We start from the raw sequence: 22,994 nt of genomic DNA on the forward strand, positions 1-22,994 counted from the left end.
GGCCCCTTTCCCCCCTTTGAATCCTTCCTTCTCTGGGGGATGAACTGATTTTGCACCTTGTGCATTATTCCCAAGAATACCTGCCATTGCTGTTCCACTGTCTTTTCTGCTAGGCTATCCGTCCAGTCAACTTTGGCCAGCTCCTCCCTCATGGCTCCATAGTTTCCCCTGTTCAACTGCAACACTGACACCTCCGAGCTGCCCTTATCCTTCTCAAATTGCAGATAAAAACATCATATTATGATCACTACCTCCTAATGGCTCCTTTACTGTAAGATCGCTTATCAAATCCTGTTCATTACATAACACTAAATCCAGAATAGTCTTGTCCCTGGTTGGCTCTCGTACAAGCTGTTTCAAGAATGCATCCCGTAGGCACTCTGCAAACTCCCTAACCTGTGGAACAGCACCAACCTGATTCTCCCAGTTCACCTGCATGTTGAAATTCCCCATAACTACTGTGACATTACCTTTGCCACACACACCAAATCTTGTACATATGGTTTGATTAAGTATTCCTGTTCGTTTAAATAATTAATTACTGTTTATATCTATAAATATGTAATTGCATACGTCATCCCACTATAACGTGGTATGTGTTTGCCTTTCTTAAAGAAAAGACAAAGTTACACTCACTTTTTGGACTCTCTTGACTTCCTTTCAATTAATTTAATATGTTGAAGTTACAAAACATAACAAGGATCTTAGGTGGAACACAAACTTTTTGCCTGCATGAGTACAGCGCCAACAGCACTCAAAAAGGTCAAATAAGGCACAATAGCGACTGTATTTCATTTAGAGTTTGAGGAGATTCAGTATTCCAGAAAATTACTATATCTGTAATTTTCTACAGATAATAGTGTGGAGAACATTCTAACTGGCTGAATTACCATCTGGTATGGGTGGGGGGTGATGCACCATCAATAACTCACGCCGAGACTTAGGAAGTGAGATATCGGCTTTTATTGACTGAAGAACAACACTACATCCTGGGGAAAATGAGGGAGAGCAGCAGGCCACAGTCGCCTTTATACAGGGGTCTGTGGGAGGAGCCACAGGGGTAGTCAGCAGGGTCTTGGGAGGAGCCACAGGAGCAGTCAGACAGGTATATCTAGTTCACCACAGGGGGTGGGCTACTGTACAGGATCAAAATAAGCTACACAGAGTTGTAAACTTAGTCAGCTCCATCATGGGCACTAGCCTCCATAGTATCCAGGACATCTTCAAGGAGCGATGGTGGCATCCATCATTAAGGACCTCCATCACCCAAGGAATGTCCGTCTGATTGCTACCAGGAAGGAGGTACGGGAGCCTGAAGACACACACTCAATGACTCAGGAACAGCTTCTTCCCCTCTGCCATCCAATTTCTGAATGGTCATTGGTCATGAACACTATCTCATGTCTTTCTTTATTTTTATTTCTGCACTTGAAAAGCTGTTCACTTGATTGGAAGGTAAGTATACAACTTTAAACATTTATTCTCTTAATTATTTCAGTACTATAGCTTCATTTGATATGACCTACATATCCAGCACAATAGCTGCCTGACCATCTATTGCAGTTAGAATGTCATTGAGTTATAGAATTACATGGTAACTGTTGCCACAGTTGCGGAGGCCAAGTCATTGGGTAGATTTAAAACAGATTTATAGGTTCTTAATTATTAAGTGTGTCAAAGGTCATGGGGAGAAGGCAGCAGAATGGGGTTAACAATGATAAAGCACCCATGATGGATTAGCAGAGCAAGCTTGATGGGCTGAATGTCCTAATTCTGCTCCTCTGCTCTTATGGTAACAAAACAGACCTTTTGCCCACACACACAAAATGGTGGAGTAGCAGCTACGGAGATAGCGGAAATTGCGGAGAATTCTGTGATGGACGCGGAGGCTGGTGGGATAGTGGGAGGATGGGGTGAGAGAAGACGTGCGTGAAATGGAAGAGATGCGGTTGAGGGCAGCATTGATGGTGGAAGAAGGGAAGTCCCTTCCTGTGAAAAAGAAGGACATCTCCTCTGTTATGGAATGAAAAGCTCCATCTTGAGAGCAGATGTGGTGGAGACAGAGGAATTGATGGGGGAGGGTGGTGTTTTTACAAGTAACAGGGTGGGTTGAGGTATAGTCCAGGTAACTGTGAGAGTCGTTGGTTTATAATAGACATCGGTGGATAAGCTGTCTCCAGAGATAGAGACAATGAGATTGAGAAATGGGAGGGAGATGTTGGAAATGGACCAGGTAAACTTGAGGGAAGGTTGGAAAGTGGAGACAAATTGGATGAGGTCGGCACGGGTGCAGAAAGCAGCACCAGTGCAGTGGTTGATGAGGCATAGGAAAAGTGGGGGCGGACACCAGTGTAGGCTCGGAACATAGACTGTTCCACGTAGCCGACAAAAAGGCAGGCCCAGCTGGGACCCATGCGAATGCCTTTGACTACACCTTTTGTTTGAAGGAAATGGGAGGAGCTGAAGGAGAAATTCTTTAGAGTGAGGACAAGTTCCACTAGACAGAGGAGAGTGATGGTGGAGGGGAACTGGTTGGGTCTGGTGTCCAGAAAAAAAATGGAGAGCTTTGAGGCCTTTCTGGTGGGGGATGGGGGGGGTGTTCAGGGACTGGATATTCAAAGTGAAAATAAGCTGATGGGGGCCAGGGAACTTGACATCATTGAAAAGATCCAGACTAATGGTTCCTATTGGAGTATACATTAGAATCAGATATCATAGTGTGAATTGTAATGCACACAAAATGTTATAGAAAGTCAGCAGGTCAGGCAGCATCAATGGAGACGAATAAACAGTCGAGTTTATATATATATATGTGTGTGTGTGTATTTATATATAGATAGATAGGCTCCACTGGCCTGAAAGCTGGTTTCTGTCCTGCCTGTTCCTCTGTCCTCGACCTTCAGGTCGGACATGTAACGTCACACTACAGCCACCACCCGCTGATAGGTTACTTTTCCTGCCAATCATAGCCAGAAAGCCAATAGGCGTCTTTCGCTTGACCACTGCCTTCAGTGCCTGCAGCTCGCTTGCTCTTGAAGGTGGGTTTGTTTGCTTGGTCCACTGTGGTGCACTTTTATCGCCGGTTCTCGGGCCATTGGAAGAGAGAGCCTGGAGGAAAATAAGGGGCGCAAAGGAGAAGGGAGGGCTGGTGCTCTGGTGTGGGGTTTAAGCCTGGTACTCTAGAAATTGGGGCCCTGTGCTTCATTAGCCACATTGAAGTGTTTATCTCGTAACTCGGCGATTAGTCAGTGGACACCGACAGTTTTTTAAAATAACCAGCGGGAATTGGTGCTCGTGCTGGGGCGCACGCGTGACGTAAACACGGGGAAGCGCGGGTCGGTGGAGCGATCGGTTCACAGAATGCTGGGTAACATAGCGGCGAGGACGGGTGACCCGCGCCTGGCGGGGGCGCGCGAGGCGGAGAGGGCCGGTGGAGTGATGGAGCGCGCCCGGCGGCGGCGCGCCGGTTCACTAACCCGGTGAAGGCGTGACCCCGGGGAGTCGAAAGTTTGTGTTTAGGGTGCAGTCCCGTCCCCAACCCTGTCCCGTCGCGGGCCCGCCTCTTTTCCAGTCTTTAAAGGTCGGATGAGCGCCCAAGGATTTTTAATCGGCGGCTTGGAGTACTGTTCATCTGCAAGCGATTGACTGTAAAGTATTTCAGATTTACTTTGGCAGAATGTCGCGAGGTAAGTGGAGAAGCTTGAAAAAGGAACATTTTTAGAGCAGTTTTTAGGGGATAAGATCTGGGAATGCTACTGATTGGATTGCTAGTCCCGATGGGGTAAATTGTCTCTCCCTTTTTAGTGATGTAACCTTTATCCCTTGGTACTTTTATCAGGACCCATTATTTATTTCCCGAAATTAGTTGATTATTGACTTCCTGAAATGTGTACTGTTTAAAATATTTTCACTAATGTTTTCTATAACGTCTTCTGTTAACTTCCTTGAGAAGATCCGCTGCTTGCAATTTGTCTTTTACATTGTTAAATCTGCGGCGAATTGTTTGCCTTGTTTTGTGGGGTGGTTGGCGCGTCAGTCTATTGCTAAATGTTTGGCAAATGATGGACGAGGTCCGAGAGAGGGGCGTTCATATTGGCGAAAGAACACATACTTGTTTTGCTGAATGTTTCTGCTTGAGAATCAGCCCATCATAAAATATCAGCGATCAATAAATAACCAGGCGTTTCTTCTTGCATGCAAGAGCACGATCACCTGAGTACGAAACTGAGAATATCGAAACTATTTTATAGGGTTGCCAGCGTGGATATATTTATAGAATCTCGGTATATTCACTATATTTAAAGAATCTCAGATTCTTAATTAAAATGTTATTACAAAAAACTGCCGGATGTAGACATAACTCAGACTATTTCTTCACTTATTACTTTTCTAACTTTTTATCAGAACAAATCCCTTATGTGCCATTTTAATCCTCAGTCTCCTACTAGCATTGCTGACATCATTACCTGAGAATTTTCTTTTGCATTCTATGATTTATTTTACCAACCATTTTTAAATCAATGACCTTCTGTTTTGTTCTTTCTCACAAATAGAAACAATTTGATGTTTACGCTTAAACTGTTTCTGCCTAAACGCTTAATTGTAATAGATGTCTTATGCCAACTTGGGTGTTTTAACTAGACCCTCACCATCCAGGCCATGACATCGCTTACCATAGGACAGGACTTACTGTACTGAAGCCTGAAGTCTCACTCTACCCTGGCTGAAGTGTTCCCTTCAGCCAATGGTTCTTGAACCAACTGGCACAACTCTAATCACTAGAGTTTCCAGCACTTTACACTAAAATGGACTTTGTTTGTTCTAAGTGTATTTTATCTAAAATTTTGTATTTTTGTTTAAAAGCTGCTTGTATAATGCTGGTTGCCTGTGCTCAAAGTAATTTTTGTATGTGTACTTGTGCTTATGACAATAAACTGTTCTTTGACTTTGAGGTGTGGCAGAATGTGTCATGTGTAGAAATGATGGTTGAGATAAAAATTAGCTACCTTTTCTGTTACGATGTAAATGAGATCTGGTGAGGATGAGCACTATTATTATATTCTGTTTTACTGTTTTTTGTATTCATTTATATCCTTATAAATAAATTTCTAGGCTTGGCCTTATTACTCTGTGGTGCTATATTTAAGTGATTAGTTTCTAATATACATGTTCCCTCATTTTCCTAACCAAAATTTAATGCCTTACATAGTCTTTGAGTTTGAATAATATTAGTATTAAGTTTATTAATAATTTTGAACTTGCATCAGTATCTTTATTACCAACTCCCACAGCCAATTAGGTGTTTACTAATTTAGAAATTTTTATTTACAAATCTTAAATATGAATTGGACAAGTCATTTCAATGTTGATCCTTGTGGACTCAGCAACCCCCCCCCCCCCAGTTGAAAGCAGAGGGAAGGGTTTCCTGATGTATGACTCCATACATTCTTGCCTCATTTGTTATTCTATCACTCCCAGAAGTTTAGAAGAATTAACTAACTTACTCATGCTACACTTATTACCACTTAAGAGAATTTGACAAGGTTGATCAAGGTTTTGACCTCTATTTTGATGTAGTCTTGCTTCTGGATTGTTTTTCTCCTTTTAATTATGTTTTCATTAATTTTCCTGCTGCTGCTAAGTCCCTATGTCACTGGATGTGTTCTAGCTTCATTGTTAAATAAAGGTATTTCATTACTCTTTGCTAGTTCTCTGGCACCGTATCTTTTTGCAATGAATTATTAAATATGTCTAATGGTGCCTTTGCTATCTGTTTCCTAGATCCTTTTAAAATGTGTGAATGTGATCCACTGGGATCAAGGAATAAATTTAATGTTATGATTTCACTTGAGAGGTGGTCATATCATTTCTAAATAGAATTAATTGAATCATACAACACAGATATGGCCCTTCTGCTTACAAAGTCCATGCTGACCATCAAGCACTTGTTTCCACTAACTTCTGTCGGTCATCTACATGACATTCCTGTCAATTTCTCCAGAGTCCACCAATCAACATAGTATGGGGGCAATTTGCATTGGCAAATTTACCTACCAACTGGCAAGAGTTCGGGCCTAGGAGGTAACTGAGCACCTGGAGAAAACACATGCAGTCACATGGAGAAAGTACAGACTCCTTGCTGACAGCACTGGAGGACAAGATTGAACATCGGTCTCCAGAGCTATAAGATCGCAGAATACTGTTTTTTTATAATGCTACTTGATCTTTTTCCTCAGTAAGTACAAAGCAAGTTATTTAACAATCTTTACTTTTTTTAAATTGGTGCTATGGCTTCAATATTGTTATCTTTATTAACTCTATTCCCAACCTGACATTTTTATTTCAACCTGTAGTATTTTACTATTTTCTTTCACAATTTTGTATTTCTTTTGCTTCCTAATTATATTCTAACATGCCTTAAGTTCTCCATATTCTCCATTTTCCTGCTTTCTCTACTGTTCATGAATTTGCAATAAGGCACTTTCATTTCCTTCAGATGTGTCGTATTTTAATCACATGCTTACAAGATTTGAGGACAATCTCTAGTACCTCATCCACGGATATTATGGCCTTTGAGGTCTAAAAACATCAATTCTATCTTCTTGCTAGGCACTTCACCAGTATTAGAGGTGAAGGGGAGGGGGTTGAGGAGACATGGTTGCGTTCCTAAAAACGATCCAGAAACATAGAAAAACCACAGCACAAATCAGGCCCTTTGGCCCACAATTCTGTGCCGAACATGTACTTATTTTAGAAATTACCTAGAGTTACCCATAGCCCTTTGTTTTTCTAAGCTCTGTGTACCTATCCGGGAGTCTCTTAAAAGACCCTATCACATCTGCCTCCAACACCATTGCCATTCCACGCACTCACTACTCTCTGTATAAAAACAACAACTTGACCCTGACATCTCCTCTGTACCTACTTCCAAGCACCTTAAAATTGTGCCCTCTCATGCTAGCCATTTCAACCCTGGGAAAAAGCCTCTGACTATCCACATGATCGATGCCTCTCATTATCTTATACACCTCTGTCAGGTCACCTCTTATCCTACGACTCTCCAAGGAGAAAAGGCTGAGTTCACTCAACCTATTATAAGGCAAGATCCGCAATCCAGGCAACATCCTTGTAAATTTCCTCTGCACCCTTTCTATAGTTTCCACATCCTTCCTGCAGTGAGGTGACCAGAACTGAGCACTGTACTCCAAGTGGGGTCTGAGCAGGGTCCTATAAAGCTGTAACAATACCTCTCAGCTCTTAAACTCAATGTCATGGTTGATGAAGGCCAATGCACCGTATGCCTTCTTAACCACAGAGTCAACCTCCTTAGAACACCTGCAGAATAAAGACGCATATGTAAGGCTCCTTTTCATTGACTACATCTCTGCCTTTAATACCATCATTCCAAATAAACTGATTCCTAAGCTCTGGAACCTGGGTCTTAGCACTCAGATCTGCAGCTGGATCTTCAACTTCCTCACAGACAGGACCCAGGCTGTAAAAATAGGGGACAAGCTCTCCTCTACAATCACTCTGAGCACCAGTGCCCCACAAGGCTGTGTACTCAGCCCCCTGCTGTAATCACTGTACACCCATGATTGTGTAGCTAAGTTTCCATTGAACTCAATATATAAGTTTGCTAATGACACCACAGTTGTATCTTGGGTAATTATGAGTCTGAGTACAGAGAGGAAATTAACCTAGTGGCATGGTGCAAAGACAATAACCTATCCCTCAATGTCAGCAAGACAAAGGAATTGGTTGTTGACTTCAGAAGGAGTAGTGGACTGCAAATCTACATCGGTGGTGCGCAGCTGGAACAGGTCAAAAGCTTTAAGTTCCTCGGGGTGAATATCACAAATGACCTGACTTGGTCTAACCAAGCAGAGTCCACTGCCAAGAAGGCCCACCAGAGCCTTTGCTTCCTGAGAAAGCTGAAGAAATTAGGCCTGTCCCCTAAAACCCTCACTAATTTTTATAGATGCATCATAGAAAGCATTCTTCTAGGGTGCATCACAACCTGGTATGGAAGTTGTCCTGTCCAAGACAGGAAGAAGCTGCAGAAGATCGTGAACATAGCCCAGCATATCACACAAACCAATCTTCCATCCTTGGACTCGCTTTACACTGCACGCTGTTGGAGCAGTGCTGCCAGGATAATCAAGGACATGACCCACCCAGCCAACACTTTTTGTCCCTCTTCCCTCTGGGAGAAGGTTCAGAAGCTTGAAGATTCGTATGGCCAGATTTGGGAACAGCTTCTTTCCAACTGTGATAAGACTGCTGAACGGATCCTGACCCGGATCAGGGCCGTACCTTCCAAATATCTGGACCTGACTTGCACGACCTTACTTTCCCTTTTCTATTTTCTAATTATGATTTATAATTTTTGTATTATATTTGCTTCGATTTGTATTCCAGGCAGCGCGAAGCACAGAATCGCTGTGATGATTGTACGCTCTAGTATCAATTGTTTGGAGACAATAAAGTAAAGTAACTTGCTGCACAAGTTTGAGTGTCCTATGGACTCGGACCCCAAGATCCCTCTGATCCTCCACACTGCCAAGAGTCTTACTATTAATACAATATTCTGCCTTCATATTTGGCCTACCAAAATGAACCACCTCACACTTAGCTGGGTTGAACCCCATCTGCCACTTCTCAGTCCTGTTTTGCATCCTATTGATGTCCCGCTGTAACCTCTGACACCCTCCACACTATCCACAACACCACCAACCTTGGTGTTATCAGAAAATTTACAAACCCATCCCTCCACTTCCTCATCCAGATCATTTATAAAAAACATAACGAGAAGGGGTCCCAGAACAGATCCCTGAGGCACACCACTGGTCACTGACCTCCATGCAAAATATTACCCATCTACAACTACTCTTTGCCTTCTGTGGGCAAGCCAATTCTTGATCCACAAAGCAAGGTCCCTTTGGATCTCTTGCCACCTTACAGTAAGCCTTCCATGGAGTACCTTATCAAATGTCTTGCTGAAATCCATATACACTACATCTACTGATCTACCTTCATCAATGTGTTTAGTCACATCCTCAAAAAATTCAATCAGGCCCATAATGCACGACCTGCCTTTGACAAAGCCATGCTGACTATTCCTAATCATTATGCGTCTCCAAATGTTCATAAATCCTGCCTCTCAGGATCTTTTCCATCAACTTACCAACCACTGAAGTAAGACACACTGGTCTATAATTTCCTCGACTATCTCTACTCCCTTTCTTGAATAAGGGAACAACATCCGCAACCCTCTAATCCTCTGGAACCTCCCCTGTCCCCATTGATGATGCAAAGATCATTGCCAGAAGCTCAGTTATCTCCTCCCTCGTCTCCCACAGTAGCCTGGGGTACATCTCGTCTGGTCCCGGAGACTTATCCAACTTGATGCTTTCCAAAAGCTCCAGCACATCCTCTTTTTTTAATGTTTATATGCTCAAGCTTTTCAATCCACTGTAAGTCATCCCTACAATCACCAAGATCCTTTTCCATAGCAAGTACCTCTGCTATCTCCTCCAGTTCCATACACACTTTTCCACTGTCACACTTGATTGGTCCTATTCTCTCACATCTTATCCTCTTGCTGTTAACATACTTGTAGAATGCCATGGGTTTTCCTTAATTCTGTCCACCAAGGCCTTCTCATGGCCCCTTCTGGCTCTCCTAATTTCCTCCTTAAGCTCCTTCCTTCTAGCCTTATAATCTTATAGCTCTCTATCATTACCTAGCTTTTTGAACCTTTTGTAATCCCTTCTTCTTGACTAGATTTACAACAGCTTTTGTACACCATGGTTCCTGTACCCTACCATCCTTTCCCTGTACCTATGCAGAACTCCATGCAAATATCCCCTGAACATTTGCCACATTTCTTCTGTACATTTCCCTGAGAACAAATGTTTCCAATTTATGCAGCAGGCCAGGCAGCATCTATAGGAAGAAGCACTGTTGACGTTTCGACCTGAGATGAAGCCACACTTGGGTTGGAGGAACAACACCTTCCCCTTCTTACCCCATCCCTGATTTATTTATTCCCCCCCCTTTTCTCTCTCTGCCCATCACTCTTGCCTGTTCTCCACCACCCTCTGGTGCTTCCCTCCCCCTTTCTTTCTCCCTAGGCCTCCCATCCCATGATCCTTTCCCTTCTCCAGCTCTGTATCCCTTTCGCCAATCACCTTTCCAGCTCTTAGCTTCACCCCACCCCCTCCTGTCTTCTATCATTTTGGATTTTCCCCTGCCCCTCCTCCTTTCAAATCTCTTTCTTTTCTTTCAGTTAGTCCTGACGAAAGGTCTCTGCCCGAAACGTCGGCAGCGTTTCTCCCTATAGATGCTCCCTGGCCTGCTGCGTTCCACCAGCATTTTGTGTGTGTTGCTTGAATTTCCAGCATCTGCAAATTTCCTTGTCTTTCCAATTTAGGCTTCAAAGTTCCTGCCTGATAGCCTCATATTTCTCTTTACTCCAACTAAACGCTTTCCTAACTTGTCTGTTCCTATTCCTCTCCAGGAGGAATAGAAAAGGAGATAGAGCTGTGATCACCATCTCCAAAATGTTCTCCCACTGAGAGATCCAACACCTGACCAGCTTCATTTCCCAATACCAGATTGACTCTCCTCTTGTAGGCTTATCTACATATTGTGTCAAGAAACCTTATTGAACACACCTAACAAACTCCACCCCATCTAAACCCCTCGCTCTAGGGACATGCCAATCGATAGTTGAGAAATTGAAATCCCCCACCACGACAACCCTGTTATTATTGCACCTTTCCAGAATCTGTCTCTGTATCTGCTCCTCAATGTCCCTGTTACTATTGGGTGGTCTATATATTAAAAAAAAAACACCCAGTAGAGTTATTGAACCCTTCCTGTTCCTAACCTCCACCCACAGAGACTCCGTAGACAATCTCTCCATGACTTCCTTCTTTTCTGTAGCTATGACATTATCTCTGATCAATAGTGCCATGCCCCCACCTCTTTTGCCTCCCTCCCATCCTTTCTGAAACATCTAAAGCCTGGCACTTGAAGTAACCATTCCTGCTCCTGAGCCATCCAAGTGTCTGTAATGACCACCACATCATAGCTTCAAGTACTGATCTAGGCTCTAAGCTCATCCGCTTTGTTCATGATGCTTCTTGCATTAAAATAGACACATCTCAAACCATCAGTCTGAGCGCAGCCCTTCTCTATCACTTACCTATCCTCCCTCTTGCACTGTCTCCCAGCTTTCTATATGTGAGCCAACTGCCCCCTCTTCTGTCTTTTCATTTCGGTTCCCACCCCCCCAGCAATTCTAGTTTAAACTCTTCCCCAATAGCCTTACCATGAAAATCCGTATAATGATTTTCCATAAAATGAAGATGCATCATCTGTATATGTTTGGAAATATGAGGTACAAGGAAAGCTCTTCATTTAGCTTTCTCACAAATTCTAAGACATCAAACTCTGTATGTCAAAGTTTTGAATAGTGATTTGTTAATATTGTAAAGTCCAATTTTGGTTACCTATATGGCTGTAATATGGGTTGCCTGTACTTGCAGTATAGATGACTAACAACTCAAAATATATTCACAAGACATTGTTGCTTTGTATTTAAAACTTTAAATAGTTTGCACTGGCCTCTTGTTAGTAGTAGAATCTGAGCGGAGGGAGGTTTTGATGGGAAGAAACTTAGTGGAAATGGGTAATTAGTGGTCCATATTGATGGGCTGAAAGGAATGTTTTCGTGTTAATGACTGATTCATTGAGTGACTAATGTAATTAAGTGTTATAAGATTTGGTTATTGGGATGAATCTTTAGCACTGATTAAATCCTCTAAATGATTTGATTTAAATACACCTTCACAAATTGTAACTTTGTGTACATAGTTCAATTCACTGAAATACTGTAAATTTCTTGTCATTTGTTAGGTGTTCCTGTACCGTTAAATCTCATTGCAGCCATGTCGAAAGGTGGGATAGCCAAGTTTGAGTGCCAGCAACTAGAAAGTGCTATGGAAAAAGAGCTTGCTCAATTATTGGCAACTGCTTCAAAGACTGAGTATGATGTATGTATATAGTTTTTCTTTTCGGCTGCTACACTGTGTTTAGAGTATTCAGATAGAAAACTTTGTACCTTTTGCAAGCGAGTTGGAAGTGGATGTCAAAATGATTTTAGATTTGGAAAAAGTGGTTTCATTGAATTATTTAACAATGGGACGGGGAAGAGATGACATGGAAATGTTTAGAAAGGGAAATCCCGGGGAGTGGGGTGATGAGGGTGATTACACGTAAAGTTAGAGCTGTAAATTGGCGGTGATGAATTTCTTTGGGTTAGGCTTGTTGAAGAATTTATAAAGGAAGATGTTGCCTTGTTACAGGAGGTATTAAATGATACAGTGGCATGCAAAAATTTGGGCACCCCTGGTCAGAATTTTACTGTGAATAGTGAACTGAGTAGAAGATGAACTGATCTCCAAAAGTTATAAAGTTAAAGATGAAACATTCTTTTCAACATTTTACACAAGATTAGAGTATTATTTTTATTTTGTACAATTTTAGAGTAGGAAACAAAAAGGAAAGGAGCACCATCCAAAGTTTGGGCACCCCAAGAGATTTGAGCTCTCAGATAACTGTTACCAAGGTCTCAGACCTTAATTAGCTTTTTAGGGCTATGTCTTGTTCACAGTCATCGTTAGGAAAGGCCAGGTGATGCAAATGTCAAAGCTTTATAAATACCCTGACTCCTCAATCCTTGTCCCAACACTCAGCAGCCATAGGGTCCTCTAAGCAGCTGCCTAGCACTCTGAAAATTAAAATAAACAATGCCCACAAAGCAGGAGAAGGCTATAAGAAGATAGCCAAGTGTTTTCAGGTCGCCATTTCCTCAGTTGGTAATGTAAGTCCATCTCCCACCACTGCCACATCCTCACCACATTCTACAGAGGATGTATCGAGAGCATTCTGAGCAGCTGCATCACTGCCTGGTTCGGGAATTGCACCGTCTCGGATCGCAGGACTCTGCAGCGGATAGTGAGGTCAGCTGAGAAGATCATCGGGGACTCTGTTCCCGCCATTACAGACATCTACACCACATGCTGCACCCGCAAAGCTAAAAGCATTGTGAAGGACCCCACGCACTCCTTATACACACTGTTCTCCCTCCTGCCATCTGGCAAAAGGTACTGAAGCATTCAGGCTCTCACAACCAGACTGTGCAACAGTTTCTTTCCCCAAGCCATCAGACTCCTCAATACTCAGAGTCTGGACTGACATCTACATCATTTATTATTATATTGAAATTTGTCCTCTACTGTGCCTATTGTTTTGATTATTAATTATTGTGCTGCCTTGCACTGTTTTGTGCACTTTATATAGACCTATGTAGGTCTGTAATCTAGTGTAGTTTTTGTGTTTTATGTAGTCTAGTGTAGCCTTGAGTTGTCTCACATAGTCATAGTCTTTTGTGTTGTTTCATGTAGCACCATGGTCCTGGAGGAATGTTGTTTTATTTTTATTGTGTACTGTACCAGCAGTTTATGGTCGAAATGACAATAAAAAGCGACTTGACTTAATTAAGAAATGGCAGTTAACAGGAATGGTGGAGGTCAAGTTGAGGTCTGGAAGACCAAGAAAACTGTCCGAGAGAACTGCTCATAGGATTGCTAGAAAAGCAAATCAAAACCCCTGTTTGACTGCAAAAGACCTTCAGGAAGATTTAGCAGACTCGAGTGGTGGTGCACTGTTCTACTGTGCAGCAACACCTGCACAAATATGACCTTCGTGGAAGAGTAATCAGAAGAAAACCTTTCCTGTGTCCTCACCACAAAATTCAGCATCAGATGTGTGCAAAGGAACATCTCAACAAGCCTGTTGCAGTTTGGAAACAAGTCCTGTGGACTGATGAAGTTAAAATAGAACTTCTTGGCCGCAGTGAGCAAAGGTTTGTTTGGAGAAAAAAGGGTACAGAATTTCATGAAAAGAACACCTCTCCAACTGTTAAGCACTGGGTGCATCGATCATGCTTGGGGCCTGTGTTGCAGCCAGTGGCACGGGAAACATTTCACTGGTAGAGGGAAGAATGAATTCAATTAAATACCAGCAAATTCTGGAAGCAAACATCACACCATCTGTAAAAAAGCTGAAGATGAAAAGAGGATGGCTTCTACAACAGGATAATGATCCTAAACACACCTCAAAATCCACAATGGACTACCTCAAGAGGTGCAAGCTGAAGGTTTTGCCATGGCCCTCACAGTCCCCCGACCTAAACATCGTCAAAAATCTGTGGATAGACTTCAAAAGAGCAGTGCATGCAAGATGGCCCAAGAATCTCACAGAACTAGAAGCCTTTTGCAAGGAAGAATGGGCGAAAATCCCTCAAGAACTGAAAGGCTCTTAGGCTACAGAAAGCGTTTACAAGCTATGATACTTGCCAAAGGGGGTGTTACTAAGTACTGACCATGCAGGGTGCCCAAACCTTTGCTTCGGGCCATTTTCCTTTTTCATTATTTTGAAACTGTAGAAGATGAAAGTAAAAAAGTAATCTTAAAATATTAAAGAAATGTGTGATCTTTAACTTCATGCCTTTTGGAAATCTGGTCATCTTTTACTCAGCCATTCACAGTAGCAGAAATTCTGACCAGGGGTGCCCAAACTTTTGCATGCCATTGTATATAATATTATTATCTATATAATAAATTTTAAAGCAATGTTTAATCAAATTTCCAGAAATGCATTTAGTTTGCAAGTTCAAGTTTATTTTCATTTGACTGTACATTTAAATGAACAAATTAAATAACATTCCATTGGACCAGGGTGCACCAGGAGACCATGAGACGTAGGAGCAGAATTAGGCTATTCAGCCCATCGAATCTGTTCCGCCGTACCATCAGGGCTGATCTCGGATCATATTCTACTCCATACACCTGCCTTTTCGCCATGTCCTTTGATGTCCTGACCAATAAGGAAACTGTCAACTTCTGCTTTAAATATATGCACAGACTTGGTCAGAGCATTCCACAAGTTCACTGCTCTCTGGCTAAGAAAATTCCTCCTTACTTCTGTTCTAAAATGTTGCAGTTCAATTTTGAGGCTATGTTCTTTTGTTCTGGATAACCCCACCATAGGAAACATCCTCTTCACATCCACCCTATCTAGACCTTTCAACATTCGGTAGGTTTCAATGAGATCCCTCTTTCCACCCCCCTCCCTATTTCTTCTAAATTCCAGTGAGTACAGGCCCAAAGCTGCCAAACGCCCTAAGTGTGGCATAACCAGTGTCTTAAAAAGCCTCAGCATTATCTCCTTGCTTTTATATTCTATTCCCCTTGAAATAAATGTCAACAGTGCATTTGCCTTCTTTACCACAGACTCAACCTGTAAATTAACCTTCTGGGAGTCTTGCATGAGGACTCCCAAGTACCTCTGCACCTCTGATGTTTGAACCTTCTCCCCATTTAGATAATCCACACTATTGTTCCTTTTACCAAAATGCATTACCATCCATTTCCCAGCATTATATTCTGCCGGCCACTTATTTTGCCCATTCTTCCAGTTTGTCTTGTCCTATTGCAATTGCATTGCTTCCTCAGCATACCTACCCCTCCACTTATCTTTGTATAATCTGCAAACTTTGCCACAAAGCAATCAATTCCTTTACCTAAATCATTGATAGACAATGTGAAAAGTAGTGGTCCTAATACTAACCCCTGAGGAACACCACTAGTCACTGGTAGCCAGCCAGAAAAGGCCCCCTTTATTCCCACACAGATATATCTCACACAACACATAAACCAAAATGTGATACTGTAAATAAGTTTAATATGTACTTCAAAGTGTATGTCGTTTGCAGCACAGGTAAACAGTACAGTAAACAGCTCACTGTCCTAGTGGCGAGACCTCTGTAGTGGCAGGGTATTCATTAATCTCACAGCCTGAGGGAAGAAGCCGTTTCCTATCTGGCAGTACTAGTCCTGATGCTCCTGTATCTCCATCCCGATGGTAGTGAGTCAGAGAGATTGTGGGATGGGTGTTGGAGATCCTCAACAATGCTTTGAGCCCTTTGTCTATAATGTTCCCAGTAAATGTCATAAGTAGGGAGTAGGGAGACCCTGATGATCCCCTGGGTGTTTTTTTTTTACTGTTCTCTGTAGGGTCTTGCGATCTGATGCCTTGCCGCTTCCGTACCACACAATGATGCAGCCAGACAGGGCGCTGTCAATGGTACTCCTGTAGAAAGTTGTTAAAAAAGGGGCAGGGAGCCTTGCACACCTCATTCTCCTCAGAAAGTTTCGAAACTACTGTGCCGCCTTGACTAGTCAGGGTGTTGTGGGTCTAGGTTAGATGGCCCATTATGTGTACACCAAGGAACTTTGTGCTCTTCACTCTCTCCATGGCAGAGTGGTTGACCTGAGCCTTCCTGAAATCCACAATCATCTCTTTTGACTTGTCAACATTGAGACTTAGGTGGTTGTTCTTGCATCATTTGACAAACCTCTCTACCTCCTCTTCATTGTTGCTGGTGAGACAAATCCACTGTCATATCATCAGTGAACTTGATGCGGTTTGAGTTGAATCTGGCAATGTGGCTGTGAGTCAGCAGCTTGAACAGTAGTTGACTGAGCATACAACCCTGGTGGAGCAACAGTGCTCAGTGTGATACAGCTTGAAATGTTGCTGCCAACTCAGACTGACTGAGGTCTTTGTGTTGAGATCCACAATCCAGTTACAGAGAAGAGCATTGAGTAACAACGAGGCCAGTTTACCCACCAACCTCTGAGGGATAATCATGTTAAACGCTGAGCTGAAGTCAAGGAGGGCTGCAGCATCATGAGTGGAGTGATGTTGAGTGGTAGGTGAACTGCAAAGAGTCCAATGTAGCTGGAAGGTGGAATTTTACATGATCCATTACTGGCCACTCAAAGCACTTCATGATTGTTGAAGTCAGCATCACTGGGCAGTAATCATTTAGGCCAATTGCTGTTGCTTTCTTGAGTACTGGAATGATGGTGGCTGCCTTGAAGCCTGCAGAGACAGTTACAGAGAGTTATTAAAGTTGACTGTTAAGACCTCTTGTAGCTGGGCCGCTGAGTCCCTCAACATCTGACCAGGTATGCTTTGCATGGGTTTACCCTGGATAGGGTACTCCTTACCTTGATTGGCTAGGCAGTATGCTTCTTCCTCAGGAAGAGAGGAGGCTTTCCTTGTTGTCACGTCATTCAGTTGGTCAAATCGTGCATAGAGAGTACTTGGCCTTTCAGGGAGGGAGGTGTCACTGTCATTGATGCACAGCATGGCCTTGTAATCGGTTATGATTTGTATACCATGCCTTGTGCCTTGTGTCCCTGGCGTCACAAGGATGTCTGTGGGTTTTCTGTGCATACTCAACGTTTTGGCTTCCTGATGGCACGGGTGAGTGTGGCTCTTGTTTAGCGTAGAGTTGTCCTGTCCCCCGATCTGAAAACAGTGTCATGATCCCTAATCAGTGAATGAACCTCTACAATCAGCCCTGGCAGTGTAGTGTTTAATCATGGTGAAGTCCTTAATGCATTTCCTATGTAGCCAGCCACTGATCCTGCGTATTCATCAGTGTAGACATGATGATCAGAGGCAGCTGCCTCCCTTAATATGCTCCAGTCCGTGATTTCAAAACTGCAGCACTGAGATGGCACCTTCGGGCCTGGTCCTGATCTCCCTTGAACTGGTTTGACTCATTTAATCAGTAGTCTGTATGCAGGGATTAGCAGAATGGATATGTGGTCTGAGTATTGGAGTTGAGGATGGGGTGCGGCGGGCGGCCTTGTAGGCATCACAAAGTTTGAAATAAACCAGGTCAAATATGCTCTCCTCTGGTTGTGAGGTTGACATGCTGGTAGAACTTTGGCTTTAAGTTTGCATGATTGAAGCCACCAGCAACAATGAAGATGCCATGGTGGTGAGTGGTTTTTGAAGTTGCAGATTATGCCGTAGAACTCCTGCCTCCCCAGCATTAGAACGGGGAATGTAAATAGCAATAATCAGAATGCAGTAAACTCCCTTAGTAAGTAGAATGGGGGACTTCACTGTCATTGTGATTTCATTTATTTATTTAGTGGTACAGTGTGGAGACCGGTCCTTCCGGCCCCTTGAGCCACACCACCCCAATGTTCCCCGACAAACCTGATTTAACTTTAATCTTATCTCAGGACATACTCAGTATGTCTTTGGACTTTGGGAGGAAACCGGAGGACCCAGAGAAAATCCATGCATTTCATGGGCAGGATGTACAGCGACACTGCAGAACAGCACTGGAATTGAACTCTGAACTCTGGAACGCTGAGTTAAGGTAGCATTGCGCTGATCGCTGTGCTACCCTTACTGCTGTTTACATCACAGTAAACATTATTACTGTGGAAAGACGTCAAAATTATCAATATTCCTTTGTCATTTTGAGGATGTTATTGTGAATCAAAACGGATTTACAAGAGTAGTTAGAGATGGGCTTTAATTTCTTACATTCTCATTGAAGTGTATAATCAATGACTGAATAAAAATTATTTGTATTTAGTATAAATACAAAAATGGGCTTTGAGTTTTGGTTAGAATAACTGAGGATAATGAAGTTCAATGTTTTATAGAGTAACGTTGGGGTGTGGCGGAGTGGGGGAAGATTCCTACTGGTAGAATATTGAGCATAGGAATCCAGTTATTCTATCTCTGATAGACTTTTGGTATGGAAATCCTCTGGAGGAATTGAGATGAATTGCTGTCCAATTATTACCCATGAGCCACATTAGAGTATGCAATAGCTGATATTTTCAGGTATAATTGAATATTGAAGTGATTGCCAATAAACACCTTAAATTCAATTTTTCAGATGTGTGTTATAACCTTCAGAATTTCCCTCATCTCATTTAACTTTCAAATTTAATTGGTAATATCTGGTCAAATCCAGTTGATTGAAACATCGTACTGTATCATATTTGCCAGGAAAGCACAAGATCCATCTTACTGTAATTTAGTATATTTAAACAAGGCATGGGCTCTCATGTCATGTTTGGAGAAAGTGGTGCATAGGATTTGGGGCACTTTTCAGTGTAGGGACCAGCAGTGTATACTTTTACCCCTCATGGCAAAACTGGGGCTATCATAGTTTTTGTGAAGAATTGTTTGTAATTAAATTTGTAGTAATAATAGTCATTCCTCTAATTTTTACACTCATTCTTTCAGTCAATTTTGAATTCAAGTAAATCACCCTTTCCTTTGCCATTCTGCATTATCATTTCCCTCTCACTTTATCTCCTCACCTCCCTCTCTCTGGTACTCCTCCCCCTTTTCTTTCTTCCATGGTCATCTGTCCAGCCCTGTCAGATTCCCCCTTGGCTAATGCTGTATCTCTTTCACCTATCACCTTGTAGTTCTTCCTCCCCCCCCCCCCCCCCTCCATTTTCTTCCTGGCCCATCTTTTTTTTCCCATTCCTGATGAAGGGTCTCGGCCCGAAATGTCAACTATACTCTTTTCCACGGATGCTGCCCCGCCTGCTGAGTTCCTTCAGCATTTTGTGTCTGTTGTTTGGATTTCCAGCACTTGCAGATTTTCTCTTGTTTTTGATTTAAAGAAATGCTTGGTGTGATTGTTTTTTCTCCTTCCTGGATTGAAAGCTAATATAATAAGCCAAAAGCGTAAGAATGCACGGTAATGTTTTTTTTCTCTCTGGGGCATTAAGTAGTAATCAAAAAGTGCCTTTTGTTTCAGGGCAAATTGCTGTGTGTAATTTTGATCTTTCATTCTGAATTCAGTTTTGAGTTTAATTGACTGACTTGAAATTTGAAACTGCCATTAAACTAAATATGTAAATGTTATCGAGATACTCTGTAGTAAAACTTGTCCTTTCAGATATCTGTATGAGTGAATACTGTATGCCTGTAAAGTGTTATTATTTGTTTTGTAGCAAGTAAAGAAAGACTTTGAGGGATTCCAGAAATTGTTTCACAGTTTACTACAGCGAAAAGGTCCTTCAGTAGAATGGGAGAAGATTCAGAGGGCTCCTGAAGATTCTGTAAGTCCTGTGCATACAGTAATTCAAAGGTTTCAAAGGTACATTTAATGTCAGAGAAATGTGTAGAATATATATTCTGAAATACTTTTTCTTTGTAACCATCCACGAAAACAGAGGAATGCCCCAAAGAATGAATGACAGTTAAACGTTAGAACACCAAAGCCCCCCTCCCACGAGTAAGTGGCAGCAAAGCAACAATTCCCCCCTCCCCACCAGCAAAAAAAAAAGCATCGGCACCCACCACCGAGCACTCAAGCATGCAGCAAAGACACAGACTTGCAGTACCCCAAAGACTACTCATTGACCTGGTATTCAACATATCACATGATCTCTCCCTACCTAATAAGGGAGAAAGAGATGTCTCTGTTTCACAGCGAGAGGGGAGACATAACTAACAACTTGCTGATATATGATGTTAAAGTTCGGTTGCATTGCTTTTTCCGAGCTCTGTGCTCAAAGAACTCGGGTCTCTGGCACGCAGCCAGCTCGCTACTTTTAATCTTCTATCTCCCTCGATGCACCGGATTCCTACAGAGACACCAACCCTCAGTTCGCCTGTCTCCAGAGCCACGAGATCCCAGAACTCCAGAGGTGAGCTAATCTCTTAGGACACATCCTTGGCATATCGAATAACGGCCAGTCATGAAACCCTAAGAGTGGGGTCCCTTTTTTGCAAAGAACCAAAGTCAGCTTGTAACTCTGGGTCAGGATCTTCAAAAGAACCCTGAAAAGGAAAAATAGAGATATTAAAGATGGAAATAGAGCTATTTCTGAAGATGCAAGCAAAGGAGTTGCCATTAGGCGCCATTGTCTCCTCCTAAACTCCTCCAATCTTCATTTTTTCACTTTTTTAATTCACTTTTTTAAAGAAAGTGAGTGAACAGGATAGAAATATTACACCTATAACTATTAAGATTTATTCAGACTTCTGTTGCAAAATTTCTATTTTTTAAAATTTAGTCACCGACTTAGATACTCGTAACAAATGAATAATATGCTAGATCTTGCTTTCTGCTGCAATCCCATGGCTGTATCCAATTCTAACCTAACAAATTTATGGACAGTTTTAGAATAAAGTGTGCTATCATTGTATTCCAACAATAAGGCACTAGTGGCAGTGGGGCAACTACCTCCCCTTCGTAACGGAAGTACTTGGGAAACGACAGGCTCAGTGGTCAAAATTTTCTGTAGTCGGGAATGTTATATTAATAAATGAAAGATGGCAAAGAAAGTGTAAGACAGAATTCGCCCTGACCAATTCCTCACACCTGACTATGCACAAGCAAAATATTTTTAAGCATTCAAAAAAAACCGCCCAGAATTTATTTTTAAGCTATCTGTTTCAGCATAGGCAAGTATTTCTCACTTTCTTTTAGCAAGCAGGATCTAGATCAGACCAGCATGCTGTTATCTCTTAAAAAATGTTCTTTGAGGAGTGTACTCAGGCTGAATGCTAGTTTTTAGCTGAATTGTAATCATGTGCACTTAGGTATGGCCTTCAGAGTTCTCCTTCAAGTCATGATGTAACTGGTTACTCCTTTTATGGAATTGCCCTTGTTCTGGGGATTCTTGGCCTTGACTACATCTGCATATTATAGCAATGTCATCTGTGTCAAGACTGTTTTCCTTTTGGATGTGAAACACTCTGACATTTTTTTGTGGACTAATTGTTGGGGACCAGTATTTGGAATGTAAATATCATGTCAAAATTGTGACACTGTGCCTTTACCTCACTGGACCATTCTTGTTTCTCAACAAATATTGGTCACTGGGGGAAAATCTTAAAACTATTAGATTGAGCCTATTTGATTGTAGCACTGAAGTTGAAGAAATTGTGGATCATAAGGAATTGGGGGAAAATGCCAATTCTTTTGAATTTAAAAAATTAAAAATATTGTTTTTTTTCTGGTGGGGTGGGTTTTGGTGTGACTAACATTAATTAGCTATTCCTAATTGTTATTTAACAGGTGATGCTGAACTGCTTTAAATGTTTGCAGTCCACTGAGAAAGAGTGGAGTAGCTTATAGAGCTTTTCAGCCATCAGCTCTGAGTCCACCATGTTTACGGCAGATGCACAGTCTCTCAATTTCATCTCTGGAGCACAGTTGTGAACCAGATTGATATAAAAGCCTATCTGGTATTTTGTCATTGCCTTTACTAAGACTAATTAGTTTTTAAAACTCCAAATTACTTTGCAATTTAATTTAAATTCCATAGCTGAAATTTGAACTTTTGGGTTATTATTTCAGGCCTCTGGGCTTCTAGTTTGGTTATTTAACCACTACTCTACTGATGTAATAATTGCCTTCTGTTCCCCCAAAAAGTAGAATGTTTAGTTTCCTAATGTTTAGAGCAGTATCTAGGAGGGGAGCAACTAACTGAAGTACGCCATAGGGTTGTATGAGGTATCAGGTAGGCCCCTTTGGTTGCAAGTTTTGTGGGGGAGAACTTAACTCTCCTTTGCCAAATAAAATGGAGGGCCATGTGATTTTTTTCAAGTTTTGTCAGCAGAATTTTTTAATCTTTGAACTAGATTTACTAAATTATCAGTACCATACATATTTAATTATCAGTGATGAATGCTTTACCAAATATTAATCAATATTCCCATATAACAACTGGTTAAAATTAGTTACATTGACTCTTCATCACCAGATGCATGGTTCTTATGAAAATGAATAGGTTATGTGAGCAAGAATAATTCTGTTTTTCATGTAATTGCACATTTCAAAATACCAAGCAAATGTATGTAGTTTACTGAGAAGCTTTGGCCTTTTTTCTATCACTTTTCACTTTCTAGGTGTTTTTTATTTTGGTCTATTCATCTGGGTTACTTCATTTCTTACAAAGTTGCAGAAACAAATAAGTTTAACATTTTCTACGATCTAATTTTCTGTATGGTGACTTAAAGCAACAATTTATTAACAAGGAACCTTATTTTACCAGTACAGCAGTGAACTG

General features: G+C 41.8%; 1 protein-coding gene across 2 annotated transcripts in view; it reads left to right on the plus strand.

Moving 5' to 3' along the window:
• The first annotated feature begins 2,977 nt into the window (after window positions 1–2,977).
• The window catches only part of ugp2b (UDP-glucose pyrophosphorylase 2b), a 62,212-nt gene continuing 42,195 nt past the window's right edge, over window positions 2,978–22,994 (plus strand). Inside the window, exons 1-3 of one of the 2 annotated variants that reach the window (XM_073051213.1) lie at window positions 2,978–3,038; window positions 11,926–12,062; window positions 19,926–20,033. In XM_073051213.1, coding sequence (XP_072907314.1) covers window positions 11,958–12,062; window positions 19,926–20,033 — 213 coding nt within the window. In that variant the 5' untranslated portion in view covers window positions 2,978–3,038; window positions 11,926–11,957. Of the gene's footprint in view, window positions 3,039–3,424; window positions 3,687–11,925; window positions 12,063–19,925; window positions 20,034–22,994 lie in introns of those variants that run through there. The other variant, XM_073051212.1, reaches the window with a different exon arrangement.

The sequence above is a fragment of the Hemitrygon akajei genome, chromosome 7, assembly GCF_048418815.1.
Source record: "Hemitrygon akajei chromosome 7, sHemAka1.3, whole genome shotgun sequence".
Taxonomy (NCBI): domain Eukaryota; kingdom Metazoa; phylum Chordata; class Chondrichthyes; order Myliobatiformes; family Dasyatidae; genus Hemitrygon; species Hemitrygon akajei.